The following is a 15,071-nucleotide window of genomic DNA, read 5'->3' on the forward strand; positions in this document are numbered from 1 at the left end:
GTGTGAGTGAGTGTGAGTGAGTGTGAGTGAGTGGTTCAATGTTTAACCCTTGTGTCAACAGCGAGTATGTGTCACAACAGCATTCCTGTGAGGCACTCGTCTTGTGACAGAGCGGTTTCATAATGGGAGCACTGCTCTGACCCGCATGCATTGTTTTGCGGCAGGAGGAAGGAGCTTTGTCTTGGTGTAGGATGACTTTGTAGCCTGACGAGTTTCATGCCCCTGCATGTTGTGCGTTAATGAGCACGGTTAACTAGTTCAAACAGCAAACACAGCACCCTGTTCACCCAGAATAAGCCTCTCTCTCTCTTTCTCTCTCTCTCTTCTTCCTCCCCACTGTAAATGGTTAACTTGGCAAGGATCATGTGAGAGCTGGAAAGCTTTTGGCAGTTGCATAGGAGGTGAACTTTGCTCGTCTTGTTGTTAGGCAACCGCATTTTTGATCAGAGCGATTTTATCATGTGAGGAGAGACAAGAGCGGAGCACGTCACACCGCCTCAGGAAGGAAGACAGAAATGAGTTCTCTGCAAAGATGTTTCTTGATGAGCAAAGTAGATAATGTACATGTGAAAATAAAAGTGCTGAAAAGAGGCAGGGCGGTGTGTTGTCCTTCAGGGCAACCCTGGGTGTAGCCAGACTTGTCAGTCAGTGTGAAACCATTTCCGCTTCAAGGCTGTCTGGCTCCTCCCTCCCATTGTGTGGCAACGTGGTGTAGGTGAACTTTATCCCTCTTTGTTGAGTGAAAGAGAGAGAGAGAGAGCTCTCAAATGATTTGCATAGAGGAAGGTCAAGTTACACATCTGTGTGCCTGCTGAACAATGCGGATCCCATCAGCTAACATAAGGAGGGGGAGAAGTAATCACAACCTTTCATATGTTAAAACAGTTTGAAACCTGCCCAAACCTGTATGTTCACTGTGTAACAACAACCCCAATATACACCCAGTGTTACATTACCATCACAAACTGGAATCACACAGATAACAATCCACCACTCCCAGCTCAACCTACCCTTTGGACAGGCAGGTTTTCTGCAAACAAATGGTGCAAGACGTCTCTCTATCAGCAGTGAGCTTGTAGTCGTTACAAATTTGCACAATACAAATACACGGGTTCTTTTCACCTTGGGTTTATCAGGCTCCTTCAAGGGCACTGAACTTTCCCACAGCGCTCTGTCCTTTTCTGTCCCATTGGGACTTTGCTGTTGCGTCAAGGCTCTGCTATTCATTCCGTGTACTTCCCACAGTATTATTGTACCGCTTCAGCTGAGCATGTTGTGGTGACTATGACTAAACTATTCACTATGTGCCTGTTAGGAATAATGACTGTGTGTATGACAACATCTATCATTGTCTTTGTTGCAAAACGAGTTTGTCATAGATGAAGTTCAAGTTGAGGTAAGGTAATCTTAAGTTCCTAAATAAAGGCTGTCATCACTTTCATTTTGGTAAAAAACAATAAGGGCTGAGAGTATTTATTAATTACTGGGTCTTATAGTTTGGGCCATCACTCCTATGAGTATTCCATTCATTGAATTCCTTCAACCACAAAAAAATATGTTGCAGATTCAATGTTATGTTTATCTTTATTCATGGTTTCTCTGGGACTGCCCGTTATTCCGAAACTTCAATAGTTCCAAAAATGTCCCACTGTTTCTCAAAAAAAATACACTCTCCCTGTAGTTGTTTGCCCTTAAAGGTCCATTCATACGGATCTATTGGCAGAACCCGAATACAATATTTCATAGGTATGTTTTCATTAGGGTATACTGTTCAAACACTGACTCTAGATAGGGATGTTTTGGAGCCATCATAGTTTCTCCTTCATGCTTGAAAGGGAAAGGAGAAGCGACAGTTCGATCTGCAGCGATCTGCAATTACACTGCTTGATGCCACTAAATCGACACACTGGACCTTTGTGTATTTGGATGTGCTGGAAAGGACGAAATTGTTGGTGGTTAACATTGTGAAAAAGGTGGCAGTTTGGTTAGTTCTAAGAAAAGATAAGGGTTTGGGTTAAAATAAGTAGTATTATATAAGTATTTTTACAGGCGTCAGAATAACAGACTGCACAGCCTCACTGAAGGGACAAGCTAACATTATTGTAAGGTACGAAGTGAATGACATTTAATCCAAAATGCTTCTTCCCATTACTTCTTATATAGTGTGTTGTTATGATTATATGTTCAGCATGGTTCACTATTTTTCTACATTTTATGTTAGCAAAGATAACAACTAAGTGGAAATATTGTTGACTGTAATTCATACTGATCCTAGTTTGATCATTAACTGTGAAGAGGGCAGTGGATTTCCTTGCCATAAAAAAGTTTGGGAAGCCGTTGCTTAACTTGCTTATATGGCAGCAGAGCATACAATGAGTAAGGCAGATAGCGCATTTTAGGAATTTTGGAGTATGACGATAAGAGTGCGACTTTCATTTTTACCTTCTGATAAAATCGTACAAAAAATGTTTACTTGTTCACAGCATGTCTTACTGCTCTTTGTCACATCTCTTTTGTGAGTATATCATCACAACAGATATAATTAATTACCAAAAGTATGACAATAAGACGCACATTTGTAATAAACTCTCTGTGAAGTCACATACACACGGCTGTACTTGGCATTCCAGCTCCATTTTCTATTTCAGCTCCTCTCGACGAGCTGTTCTCTGAAGCAAGGCTTTGAAGTGGATGAGGGAGGCGAGGCATCGTGTGCCCAGATGCCCAGACACTGTGGTTTTAAGGGGGCTTTATCACACAGACAGGGGGGACAGCAATCATCTCCTGCCCTCCCATCTTTCACCGTGGCGGGAGGCTGAATGTGACAACCAATGCTCCCCAGCTGCTCAGCGGCCAGGGCCTGCAAAACCACAGGCGGATAATGAATGCCACACCATCGTGACAACTTGCACTTTTATGGAAAGGGGAGGAAGGACAACTCTGGCACAGACACTAACGGCATATGATGAAACATCCACCATAAACCAGACAATCAAAGAGAGGGCATTGAAGCATCCGAGGAATCCAGGACGGGAACCTCGGCTGATTTATGACCACTACAAAAATAAGGGGGCTGTTTCCAAGTAAATGTGTTTAGAGCTTAATTGCGGAAAAAAAGAAATATCACTTTCCAAATGTAACCACAACATCTGTAAACGATGCATTACAGTTGCATTTATCCACGATCTTCCCTACTTTTCTGATCTGAATAAGCCACACGCTATCTATGAACAATTTCCCCCAACATTTAGAGACTTGAGGTTTTCCAATTGGGTCAGTATTTTCTATTCTTGGCTTGTCCTTCTTCTCGCAGTCACGATATTTTGTATTCTATACATCACAGAAATGTTTCAATACACCCTTTTGCTTTCAAGGCAAACATTACTAGAAAAGTAGTAGCTTTGATCTTCTTCCAATAGCAACCCTGAAATATCTTCTAAATAAAAGGCGATATAAATATGCATGTTCACTCATATTATTATGTATTATCCACCAGGGTTTTATGCAACTGTTTGGCTGAATTAATATATGCAAAGGAGTAAATGCAAATCACTTGGGTTTTTTTTTACCAAATGGCAGGAAAGGACAACAGCAATGTGAAAAAGATGCCCGCACTTGAATATACGACATCCTGAGTGCTGTGCTGCGCCGGGGATGTCAGAGTCCATTTTCTAGCGAGGCTGCTCAGAAATAGACAGGAGCTCCGGTAATAAATAAGCCTACTTTGGGAAAGTTTTATTTTGGCTCAGAGGAGGAGGTTACATAACACATGAAATACTCCTTCTTTCCTTTTGGCTCAACCAGAAAAAAAGAAAAAAAAACCTAACCTTTGTCAAGATAAGTTGCTATGTGTCCAAATATAAACGTTCCTGTAACACATATAAACACACACACAGCTTCACACGCCTGCTGCACATACATATTCATACTACTGTACGCACTACAAAGATCCTTGTAATGAAGCCGGATGTGTCAATCTCTCTGGAATTTGTTTGAGGATCAGTCGAGGTGTAAGAACAAACCAGCTGTACAGAAACTAATGCAGTGTTTCTGTAGGAGTGGCTGTGGACGATACTGTCCTTCAGGGAATTATAAATATATGTGTGTGTGAATGCAGCAGAATGACATTTTGAAAATTTTGGCTGAGTTGGTCACAAAGCTGGAATGACTGCACGGCCTCAGTACAGCATGCTAAACATAACAACTATGAGTCAGGCGTGAAGCAGCCTTTTAAGGGCAATAAGTAAAAAGCCATTTATATGTGCAGGTAATGTTACTCATTCTGATAGCAGCTTATTAACTGGACCACCTAAGCTGCGTGAGTTCAAGCTATGTGAAACTATGCTGATTCTGCTACAAGAGGCCAGGGAAAGTTTGTTTACATCAATGTCTAGTTGTGACTGAAAATGTCTGGGGGGGGGGTTTCCAGTGGACAGGAAATGATGTCGTCAGCTCACAATGCATGCATGCTTGCTTAAGCGCAGCATTACAGAAGCAGAGTTGAGGTCTTTCTGTTCCTGGTTGCCAAAATTAAACCTACACTTCCGCCTACTGAAACTACCTTCTGTTTTTAAAAATGGATGTGAAAACAACGCTCATTTACATTTTTCTGTGGGGATTGTTTCCTCCACTTTCCCCTCCCAGGCCCTTTTTGCTATTTACTGACTCGTCTGTCCCCTGACAAGCCCGGCAGATTAAGGGGATATGTTACCATCTTGTTTTTTTTCTAAATGGTTACACATGTGGCACATCTGGGTCCAAGCCTGACTCATTACTCACTTTTTTATGTTCCATTCTCTGCAGCCATGGCAACTGCTGCATGTTTGGCAGAAAGCTTTTGAAGGCAGTGGAAAAAGAGAGAGAGAGAGCCTAGGGAGGGAGCATAAAGGGAGAGCGAGCGAGAGAGAGGGAGGGAGGGAGCAAGCTCTCAGTAGTTGGCCTACATCCAGTGTAATCATGCCATGGAGCCGAAATGAGGCCTTTGGCAGCACACCAGGTTTCTGAGAACAAAGATGTGAGCTTCTAATGTTGGCGGTGGGGCCTGCTTGGCATCCTTTGCCATTTCCCAGCAGCCCTTGCCTTGGCCGACCGCCAGCTCTCCCCACCCCCACCCCCACCCCCACTGCAACTGCAAAGAGGATCAGAATAAAGAGAGAGACTTGTTTTTCACTCGCCTCTTGCTCTGGCCCAATGACATCACCTCTGCAGCCTCCAGCCCCCAGATTCCAGCCGCCCAGCACATTTTTCCCTTTCGCCGTCGACCCTCCATTTTATTTGAATTCCACCATTTTATACCTATATCAAAACAGACTTCCTTAAGGAATGCCTGGTTTTGTTTTTGTGTGTGTTCCCGTGCATATGCTGCACATGATTCCTCTACAACCAGGAGAGAAGCCGTTCGGAGAATCAATAAAAAATGTAAAAAAAACAAAACAGAAAGCAGCTAATACGACAGAGAGATGCTTTGACATTATCTTTTAAGGCTCCCTAAATTTTATCTATGGTCTAATACCGGCTGTGCAAATCCGTGGCTAAAAATAGCACCGTAAACAGGATATATATGGTAGTTGGGGTACTGTGATAATCTCCATGGTTACCTCTCCCTGCTACAGACACAGGAACTCTGTGCAGCACGTTAGTCTTTACATTCACTCTCCTGACATTTTCCAACCTCTGCCACTCCGTGCAGCCATTAATCTACAAGGCAGGTCGCACACACAACAGCTGCGTAGCTTCAGTAATATGTCCTCTCAGTGTCCTGTTATAACCTCCTTTTATGTCTGCGCAACATGTTACAGTTTAGTTGAACGCTCACCTCAGCAGTTGTGCTGAAAAAAGGTTATATAACACGAATGTTGTTCTCATGGAGGAGAGAAAAACAGTGAGAAAACATCCAGTGAGCTGTGTGTGTGTGTGTGTGTGCTCTTGCTTAGGCAGAAAAACTTCAGAGAGAATTTGTAATGATTCGCTTCCATGAATAAAAGATGGCCAATATAAAATTTAACAGGCTCAGGAAAAGCGATAGAACAAAAATAACGTCATCTTGTCGGGGCCTGCGATGCTGTCACATGCTGGGTATTCCCCTGGCCGTCACCTACCTCTCACTCTTTATTTAGCTGCTTCATGTCTCAATTTACATACCACTTTAAAAAAAAAAAAAGTACAAGACGTTATACACTTACTCCATCTGGGTTTTTAGTGGCCATACACAAATGAGACGGCTGTCATCCAGGTCACACTGTGGTGATTTTACTGTATACATGGTTCATACTGCCAATCAGAGCCATCTGTGCATGTCTGGCTTTTCCTCTCAGACCTTTTTTTTGTCGCCTCTGTACAATTCTGCCTCCCCCCTCTCTGCAGCCACAGTTTTTTTTTAATCAATGGATCTTCCTATAATAGATTCGGGGTCATTTAGGATTTAATTGAATCTCAGCATGCCTCCGTCTTGCATAACAGTGTGTAGCTATTTGCTTGCACAAACATCGACTGAGTGGAAAGTAAAAGGATCAAAGCATTAGGCAACTGTTTCCCACCAATCTTATGGAAAAGAATTTGTTTATTTTTGCCACTCAAAAACAACAGTCATTTCCTAACTGTGTCATAAAAGCCTAACAACACTTCCTAGTGTTGTTCACCCAACATGGGCCGAGATCTGAGTGAAAGCAGAGAAGGGAAACGGCAGCGAGTGTCCTAAAGGGAATATTATTGTGTTGCAATGTTAGGTGTGCTCATTCACATGTTGCAGAGAAACATTTTTAAAAAATCATACAGCAACTGCACTACAATTATATGTGATTGGTGGCAACACATCAACTTGCCTTATTTAGTCTATGGAAGCCCTTTGAAGAGACGCCTCATGCCACAGTGCGTGATCACGGCCGCAGGCGGGCAGCCAAGTGGCCTGATGTCCCCGTAGATGGGTGAGGCGGATGAGGGTACGTGACTAAACATCTTGCTTCCTCTTTCCAAACGTCACATGGACTTGCACAAACATATCCTGCTTTGTGTCTGCAGGTTACAGACGCATTGCCTCACCCCAAAGCCCCGAGGCTAAGCTGCAACGAGTTGGAATGAGCCCAGATGAGTGTGCGAGGGAGGAATCTGAACTACTGGGACATTTACTCTAGTTCAAAACCTACATACTTTTTACTTCAGGGGGATTTTTTCTTTGGCTGGGTTTTTGGCGTATGACTTAGTTTTAAAGTAATTTGTTTTCCTACACATCATATGTTAAACATTGAGCAGGATAGTGTGTCATTAATCTTGTGGTACAAATACTTCCTTTATCTTTTCAGCTTGATGGTTAACTTTAAAAAAAAGTCTGAATGGCTGATTCACTCCAGTGTAATTTCATTTAGTGGTGGCAGGTCTGGATGACTGACTGTTCTGTGCACTAGAATAAAATGTGGGCTGAGCTATATTCATGCTGTAACCCCCGATCCATTCAAGTTTACAACACACTGGCTGGAAATCCCCACCTCATGACAGAGCTTCCTGGTTACTGGCTAATGGAGGCGCCTTTTTTCTCTTTCTTTTTCTATCAACACGGGCAGGAAAATAGTATCTAAAAAAAAAAAAAAACCCCAGTCAGTGCTTGTTAATTCATGCTGAGCTGTAGAGAGAGAAAAACCCTAAACTATTCCCTATAAATTATATTTAGCTTTATAACTGCTGCACAACAAGATGTTCTGTGTATTCTTTCTATTGTTTAATTTAAAAATAAATAGTAGAACTAGTTTGTTTTTCAAGTCTCGACCCACCTCATTCATTGCACAGCAGTAGTAGTAGCAGCTCATGGCGTCGAGGCGCTGTGCATTGAGAAAAACAAGCTGCAGCGAGCGTTTTTCAGCCTGAACCGGATAATGCTCTGAATTTAGGACAAAGCAGCAGTCAACCGGAGGAGCAGGCGACTCTCTCTCTCCCCCTCTCTTTCTCTCTTTTTATTATCGCCTGGCGGTCTGCTGCTAACATACAGCCACACCACCTTTAAAAAAAAAAGAAGAATATCGGTGCAGGCAGGCTGGTATCGTCGGAGCCATGTTTCTTCTGCAGGTTTGATAATAATAATAATAATAATAATAATAATAGGAGCAGTGGGTTATTCCCTTTCAGTCAGTCAGGAGGCGGTGAAGCTGAACTGGGTGCAGTTTTTTTTTTTTTTTTTGGCAGAGGTTCAAGTGATTAAATTAAAATATATATATATATAAAAAAAAAAGGAGTGAGTGACAGAGGCTGCAGTAAACCGAGGGAGGAGGAGGAGGAAGAAGAAGGTGGTGGTGGTGGTGATGGAGGGGAGGAGGTGAGGAGGAGGAGGAGGAGGAGGGGGTCTGTCGAAGAAATCAAGTCAATAGAAACTGAAGTGGAAGCAAGCGTTTAGAGGTCCGTGGTGACGTCACTGGTCCACATTGAGCCAGTAGTAGAGAGTCAGTGGAGATAGATAGAGGAGCGCCGTAGTAAAGTACACACCGACATGAACTTCTCCCTCTAAAAACTTCAACGTTTTTGCTGCTCTGTTAAAAGAGTTGATATATATATTGTTGTTTTTTTTTGCCTTCGCATCCCCCGAGGGGGAAAACCTTATCTTTTTGGTTTGGGTCTTTTTTTTTTTTTTTTTTGGGGGGGGTTTTTTAATACCATTTTATAATTTATAATTACCAAAAAAGGGGGAAAAAAAGAAAAAGGAGCTTCGGAAGGGACAAAAAGGCGAAGGGAGAAAAGAAGGCACATTTTGTTTTTTGGGTTTTCTTTTTTCTGGAGGGGGAAGACGACGAGCGATATGTCGTCCGCGGCGGTCGCTGCTTCTTCCAGGAGGCAGTCGTGTTATTTATGCGACTTGCCCCGCATGCCGTGGGCCATGATGCTGGGAATTTAACCCGGAGCGCGTCTGGCAGGGGATGTGTCAGACCTACTGAAGGAGCCAGGACCGCATTGAGTTGTCATCGAAACGGCCCGGCAGCTCAAGAGGAGCGCACGGGTTTCAGGAGAGGCAGGTCTCCCCCGGCCCCGGTGAGGTCGCAGCTCCCCGGGGAAGGAGATCCAGGCGATCAAACCCACCGCTGCGAGCGGGAGACCGGGGCTCCGGCCCGCCCGCAGCCGCTGGATTCCGTCCCGGCCGCCGCAGCCGCTGGACCGCTACCCGCTCTCCTCCGACCGCCCGCCCAGGCTGGGTCCAGAGTATCAGTCTGGCAGGCAGGTGAACGGCATCCCCGTCCCCAATGGATTTCCTAAGCCTGACGAGCCGCCGGAGCTGAACCGCCAGAGCCCCAACCCGCGCAGGAATAGCACGGTCCCCCCGAATCTAGTGCCTTTGGTTAACGGGAACATGGCCCAGGTGCACGCCGTCAACGGCAGACCGGGACAGATGGGGCTTCCCTCCGCACTGGCCGGCGGTAGCCCCGCCGACCTGGGCAAGAGACCCGCCTCGGTCTCCAGCACCGAGCACGACAGAGAGGTGAAGGAGAAGCACAGACCGGACAGTCTCACGCCGGAGATCTCCGAGAGCCACAAAAACAGGGCAGACGCGGAGTGGATGAACAAGTCCAAAGCCGGGAGGGACATGCTGGTTCTGCAAACTTTCGACAGGTTCAAGAAGGACCATGGGGCCATGCCACCAAGGGGTATGAACTACGATACCATCGCCACGGCTTCCAAGTCAGGTAAGCATCCAGTAGAGGAGGGTTTAAATTCAAATTCAAGAGTGTTTTGTTCATTTTGTTGCACATTTTATGACCCATTCCCAGACAGGAAAGGGTTAATAATGAGGAAATGATAAATACAGCAGCATGTGTGCAAAAAAAAATCACCTTCTGTAAATTATTATTTGTACTTATTAGTATTGGCTGTGTTTGTTGTTATTGTTTGTTTGCCCTGTGGTGCAGCGTGGAACAGCAAAAAAAAAAAAAAGTGCATGTCTCCATTCCAGTGTAATTGTTGATCCTTGTCTGAGCTCTGCAACTCAACTCTTGTTTAACCCTTTCCCACCTCCAGACAGAGGAAAACACCCCCGGAACATGAAGAGAAAAGCATCACCTGAACCAGAGGGAGAGGGGACAGCTGCCAAGCTCAATGGAGAAGGACAGCAGTGGTTACCACCACCCAATGACGGACTGAAAATGCCTCCAGCTCCCCCGCCAAGTTTCGCCTCTCCACCCTCCCGCACCACTCCACCTGAGGCTACCCAGAACGGCCAGTCCCCCATGGCTGCACTCATCATGGCGGCAGACAATGCAGGTGGGAACAGCTCTCCTAAGGACACCAACCAAGTCCACTCCACCACCCGCAGGAACAGCAGCAGCCCCCTGTCCCCGTCCTCCATGAATCAGAGGAGGGTGGGGCCGAGAGATGTGTCTGGCGCAGGTACCCCCCACGTGCCAGGCATTGACCAAGTGCACCCCCAAAGCATTCCGGACTCCTCTGTACCCGGCAGCATACCCCTGTGCTGCACGCTGTGCCACGAGCGTTTGGAGGACACACACTTTGTTCAGTGCCCGTCTGTGCCCTCTCACAAGTTCTGCTTCCCGTGCTCGAGGGACAGCATAAAGCAGCAAGGTGCCACGGGTGAAGTGTACTGTCCCAGTGGAGAGAAATGTCCCCTGGTTGGCTCGAACGTACCATGGGCTTTCATGCAAGGAGAAATCGCCACCATCCTTGCAGGAGATGTCAAAGTAAAAAAGGAGAGGGACCCTTGATTTTGTTTTGAACACTTCTTTGGGGAAGGGGAAGCAAAAATATGAGTATAAATATATAAATATCACATACATACCATTCAAACAAACTAACGGACTTGTACATATTGGACCCAAGGGAAGAGTATACTTCGTAAACATGGTTGTATAATTTTTGATTTTTGAATACATTGTGTTTCTATATTTTTGAAGATAAAGGTATGTACTCATTATAATGGACTACGTTCCTCTTTGTTGATGTTTAACAAAATTCTTGATGTACTTCTAGGTCTGGTGGCAGTTCCTGTTTAACGTAGAATGTGACTAATGCTACTCTACGAGCACTTGGCAAAACTGAAATGCTTTTAGCTGTACTTGTATGCACTTGTTTAAAAATTGCCAAATACAATTTCTGATCTTGTATGAACTTATTGTCTGAGCTTGCTTCATTTGAGTGATTAAGTTACACGGGACTGTGGACAGATGATGAGATAGGGCTCTGTGCTCTGATACGCAGGCTTGTTGTGACGGCTCAGGAGACTTGATTTACGCTGCACAACATAAGTAGGCTACTGTTTCACGCTGCAGGACGGCAGCTTTTCTGCACACATGCCTTCTTTATTTTTGTTTTTTTCGTGATTCATGGAGGAGAGAGAAAAAAAACACAGACACATTGTCCCAAATTTGCTCCAGTTTGTGCATCACTGTAACTGATTGCAGCGTATAGAAATAGGTGCCAAGTCATGTTCAGTCAGCTGGAATCTGTTGAGTCAGTAATGTGAGAAAGTGCATGATTGTCAACATGATATCCTAGTCTAAGCACGTTGTGTAACCATAATTTAGGACTTTTGTTGAAATTAACCTCCTCTCAATAACACTCTTAGCTTCTCTACTGGCGCAACGTGTTTCCAAAGGGTGTCTTATAACCTTTATAAAGGTTTTTTATTGCAGACAAACCTGTTATTCTCAACCAACCAATACTTTTGATTCACTAAGCAGTTGATAAATCACAAATTATGAATAAAAAAATACCTCCAAGCATGAGTTAGGTGCAGCAACAGCCCCTTTTACTTTAATTTCTTTTAGCATTGTGTGTGCTACATTGTGCCAAACTAATAGACACTGCCACTGATACTACTACATTCTTCCACATGCTTTAGAACAGATTTCTGCCTCAGTATGCAATGTGTGCTCTTTCAGAGTAAACAAATAGCCCTGTTGCCTGCTGCCTCACATACCAACCTCGGTCTGTATCTCTTCAGATGCAAATGTAATTGTTGCAGATTGATAGCAGCACAGCCATAAAAAAAACAGCAATTCTGTCTCCGTCATGGCAAATAGGCAGCCAGACACCTCTGTACAAAGCAACGAGCGGCTTATGGGGTCGTTATGTGACAAACTGCAGTTTCTGTGTCTGCAGAAAGAGAAGCAAGCTTTGAGACAGCTTTTGCTCCCTCAGACAAAGAAATGTCACTCCCATGTAGCTGACGCTGCACCAAGCGGACACTGACATGGAGATGAATATCTAGCAGAGAGGGAGACTTGGTGTAGTAGGCAGTTGCGTAATTATTTGAGACATAATCTGCTTCCTGCTCATGTTTTATTGAGCTGTCAGTGCAGCACCCAAAGCAGCAGATTGTTTTTATTTTGGTAATTAAATGCCAACAGACGGCTCCAATGTTGCTTTCTTGTGCTTTAGTTCACTTGGTGAATCTGTTCATCAACTGGGGATTTATTGACCTCACTGCACTGACAGACGTGTTCTAAATGTATTTTGGTAGGCACCTCGCCGTCTTAACAGGGATTACCCACTCTTTAATAGGCTGCATGGTGTCCTGATTAACTGATTGATTCATATTGTTGAATGAAAACATAGCCTTTGCACCCCAGTGTTTAGCCAACTAACTAAGAAGGGCACGGATAATTATCGTCCCCTAATTGAGAGAGCACTAAAAAGGACAAAAATGAACTCTCAGCAAAACATTTATAGCAAATAACAGCTTTTTACTATGTGATCTGAGGGCTGAGCAGCTTTTGACCGATAGAAACCTGTGTTTCATGGGCACGCATTTCGAAAACAGCTGTTTGTTTATATTCCTTTTCCGTTCTTTGGAAAGTTATCTTATCGGTTGGACTTTAAACGCAGTACAGTTTGATAAAGGGCAACGCTTTGCTGTGCTCACCAACAACACACCCACTCCATATTGCAACTTCTCGTTTTTATTCCCTTTATTAGTCGGCACTTTGACCTACTTGTTCCTTATGACAGTGAGCTGGGAGCCAAATTGAAATTGCCTCATCTGGGAATACGACAAACAAAGCCAACCTATCAACTGGCATGAAGTATGACACAACGAGAAACAAAAGAACATTTTATTGTCACGTAAAGATTTATCACAATACCTGTTTGTTCAGTGCTGACTAAAATAGCATGTGGCGTATCTAATACAGTGATAATGTGTCCCTGGAAGTGGCTCTGTCATAACACAGTGCTCTGGTGTTGCATAGTTACCAGTGAAATCGGTTCTCGGCAGATGCTCCAGTGCAGCCTGTCGGTTCATATGCAGGAGGGAAACATTATGGAGGGATTTCAGTAAACAACCAGCATGCAAAGACAAGGTCACGCAGAGTTGATGGCATTAAGTGCAGCTTTAATTTTTATGATTATATATTTTTTTTTGTTTATACTACTACTACTCCAGTGAAACATCTCCTCTGTTTTCAGTATAATCACGCAAGAGCCATTTGTGGTTAATGACTCACAGGCTTTCATTTTGTTTACTTATGAGAACCCTTCAGGGATTTTTAATGTTTAAGCTCCTGCTTATGAGACAAACATTGTTTGACTTTGATGTGCTCTTATCCTGGAAGCTTTTTTTTATGGAAAGCCTAGTAAGACGTGCCGTCTGAAGCTGAGCCAGGTGGGGTCCAGGTGAAACTGATATCACCTCGGGCAAAGATTAATGTTGATTCCTCCTCATTCCGCTGCTTTATGATAGTAGCTTTTGTCTTAGGCAACAGTACAGTTTGCCTTACAGTGCATGTAGTCTGCAGTAGAGTAGATGCTCCAGCTGTGAAACATCTCTGCAACCCAGACGTTCTTTATCAGGCTGCTGTGACGCATAGCTTAATCAATGGTCATAAAATCCCTCATTGGCTGTTTGATTGATTTACTTGACACGGTCTTGTTAATCAAGCTAAGTGAAAGGCCATAACAGATAGTCTGCTGCCTCCCCGCCTCTCCTTTTAATGGTTAACTAAACTGTAGGCTGGTATGCAGTGTTACACAAAGATGCTGGCGTGATAGTAAAGCTGTAACTGGGTTGGTCAGAGTTCATATTTGTTGTCTTTGGAGCATGTGCTGCGTTTTCTCTTGCACTTTCCTGATCAGATAAGCATGTGTTTTATTTGTTCTGGTTCAGTTACGCTGCCCTAATATTGATAATATGAGGGAATACTCCAGTAGTCTATACATTTACATTTAGAAAGAACAGATAACACTAATGCTGACAACATCTATGCTGAAGATCACTATAAATTCTAATCCTTAGGCATTTATTTTTACATTAAAATGTTAAATATGGTCCAGTGGGTGGGTGGAGGGAGGGAAGGCCTGCGTGGGAGACAGTGAAGTACTCCATGTAGCCAGCTGTTTCACTAATGAATCTATGTTTAGCACAATAAATCAAAAGGCATGCTCGTGCTGCTGTAATCCCCTGAAAGCGAGCAGAGACAGGGACGCGCCAAAAGGAGAATCTGGTCCACATTTCTCCGCTCCCAGTATAACTGATCCGCTTGGTTAATTTTAGACCTGTCAGGGAAAACAAGGTCACAGCAAATGTTGTATCGAGGACACGCTCGGATCTGCCTTTTTTTCTTTTCATCAATCAAAGTTTCCCTTTGGAGTTGGGCTCGGGCTCCTGCGAGACTAGTAATGACGGTTTCTCTTCTCAGCACCGGGGGAGAAGCTGGAGCTCCAACCAGCAATTAGGAGGAGCACGACTGAATCCGCAGGATGTGTAAAATTTCCCTTCTGATTCTTGGCTTGGTCTACAGAGGGGGGTTTTTACATCTGACTGGCCTGTTTACCATGAAGGCCTGCAAAGTTAAGATGATTACAATGCCGAGTGCCAAATCTGTGTTCTCTCAGACTGGTATGAGACCCAAGTGCTGCAGAAGGCGAATTGTTTGGTGTTTTTTCTGTGAGTTCAGTGAGTTTCAGTCTTTTTTTGTAAAGCAGTTCAGCTACTTTCTGTGTATCAGTCTTTTAGAGGTCACACAAACAGAATGCATATTTTATATTCTTTTAAGATATTTTCACTTTGCCTCTGCATTTCTTTACACACACCGTCATACTTTGTGAACCTAATTTTTTCATTTTTTTCTTGCGATCTAAGATCTATG

At 43.9% G+C, this 15,071-nt stretch overlaps 1 protein-coding gene across 1 annotated transcript; it reads left to right on the top strand.

The window, feature by feature from the left end:
- The first annotated feature begins 8,639 nt into the window (after positions 1 to 8,639).
- irf2bp2a (interferon regulatory factor 2 binding protein 2a) lies at positions 8,640 to 11,094 on the top strand. The gene is given in 4 exon segments (XM_035663183.1): positions 8,640 to 8,863; positions 8,865 to 9,012; positions 9,015 to 9,659; positions 9,991 to 11,094. Coding segments are annotated over 4 exon segments (1,578 nt in total). The 5' UTR covers positions 8,640 to 8,779; the 3' UTR covers positions 10,692 to 11,094.
- The last annotated feature ends 3,977 nt before the right edge of the window (positions 11,095 to 15,071 follow it).

Source organism: Morone saxatilis, unplaced genomic scaffold (genome assembly GCF_004916995.1).
Source record: "Morone saxatilis isolate NCDOM2014 unplaced genomic scaffold, NCSU_SB_2.0 Contig19, whole genome shotgun sequence".
In the NCBI taxonomy this organism is placed as follows: Eukaryota; Metazoa; Chordata; class Actinopteri; family Moronidae; genus Morone; species Morone saxatilis.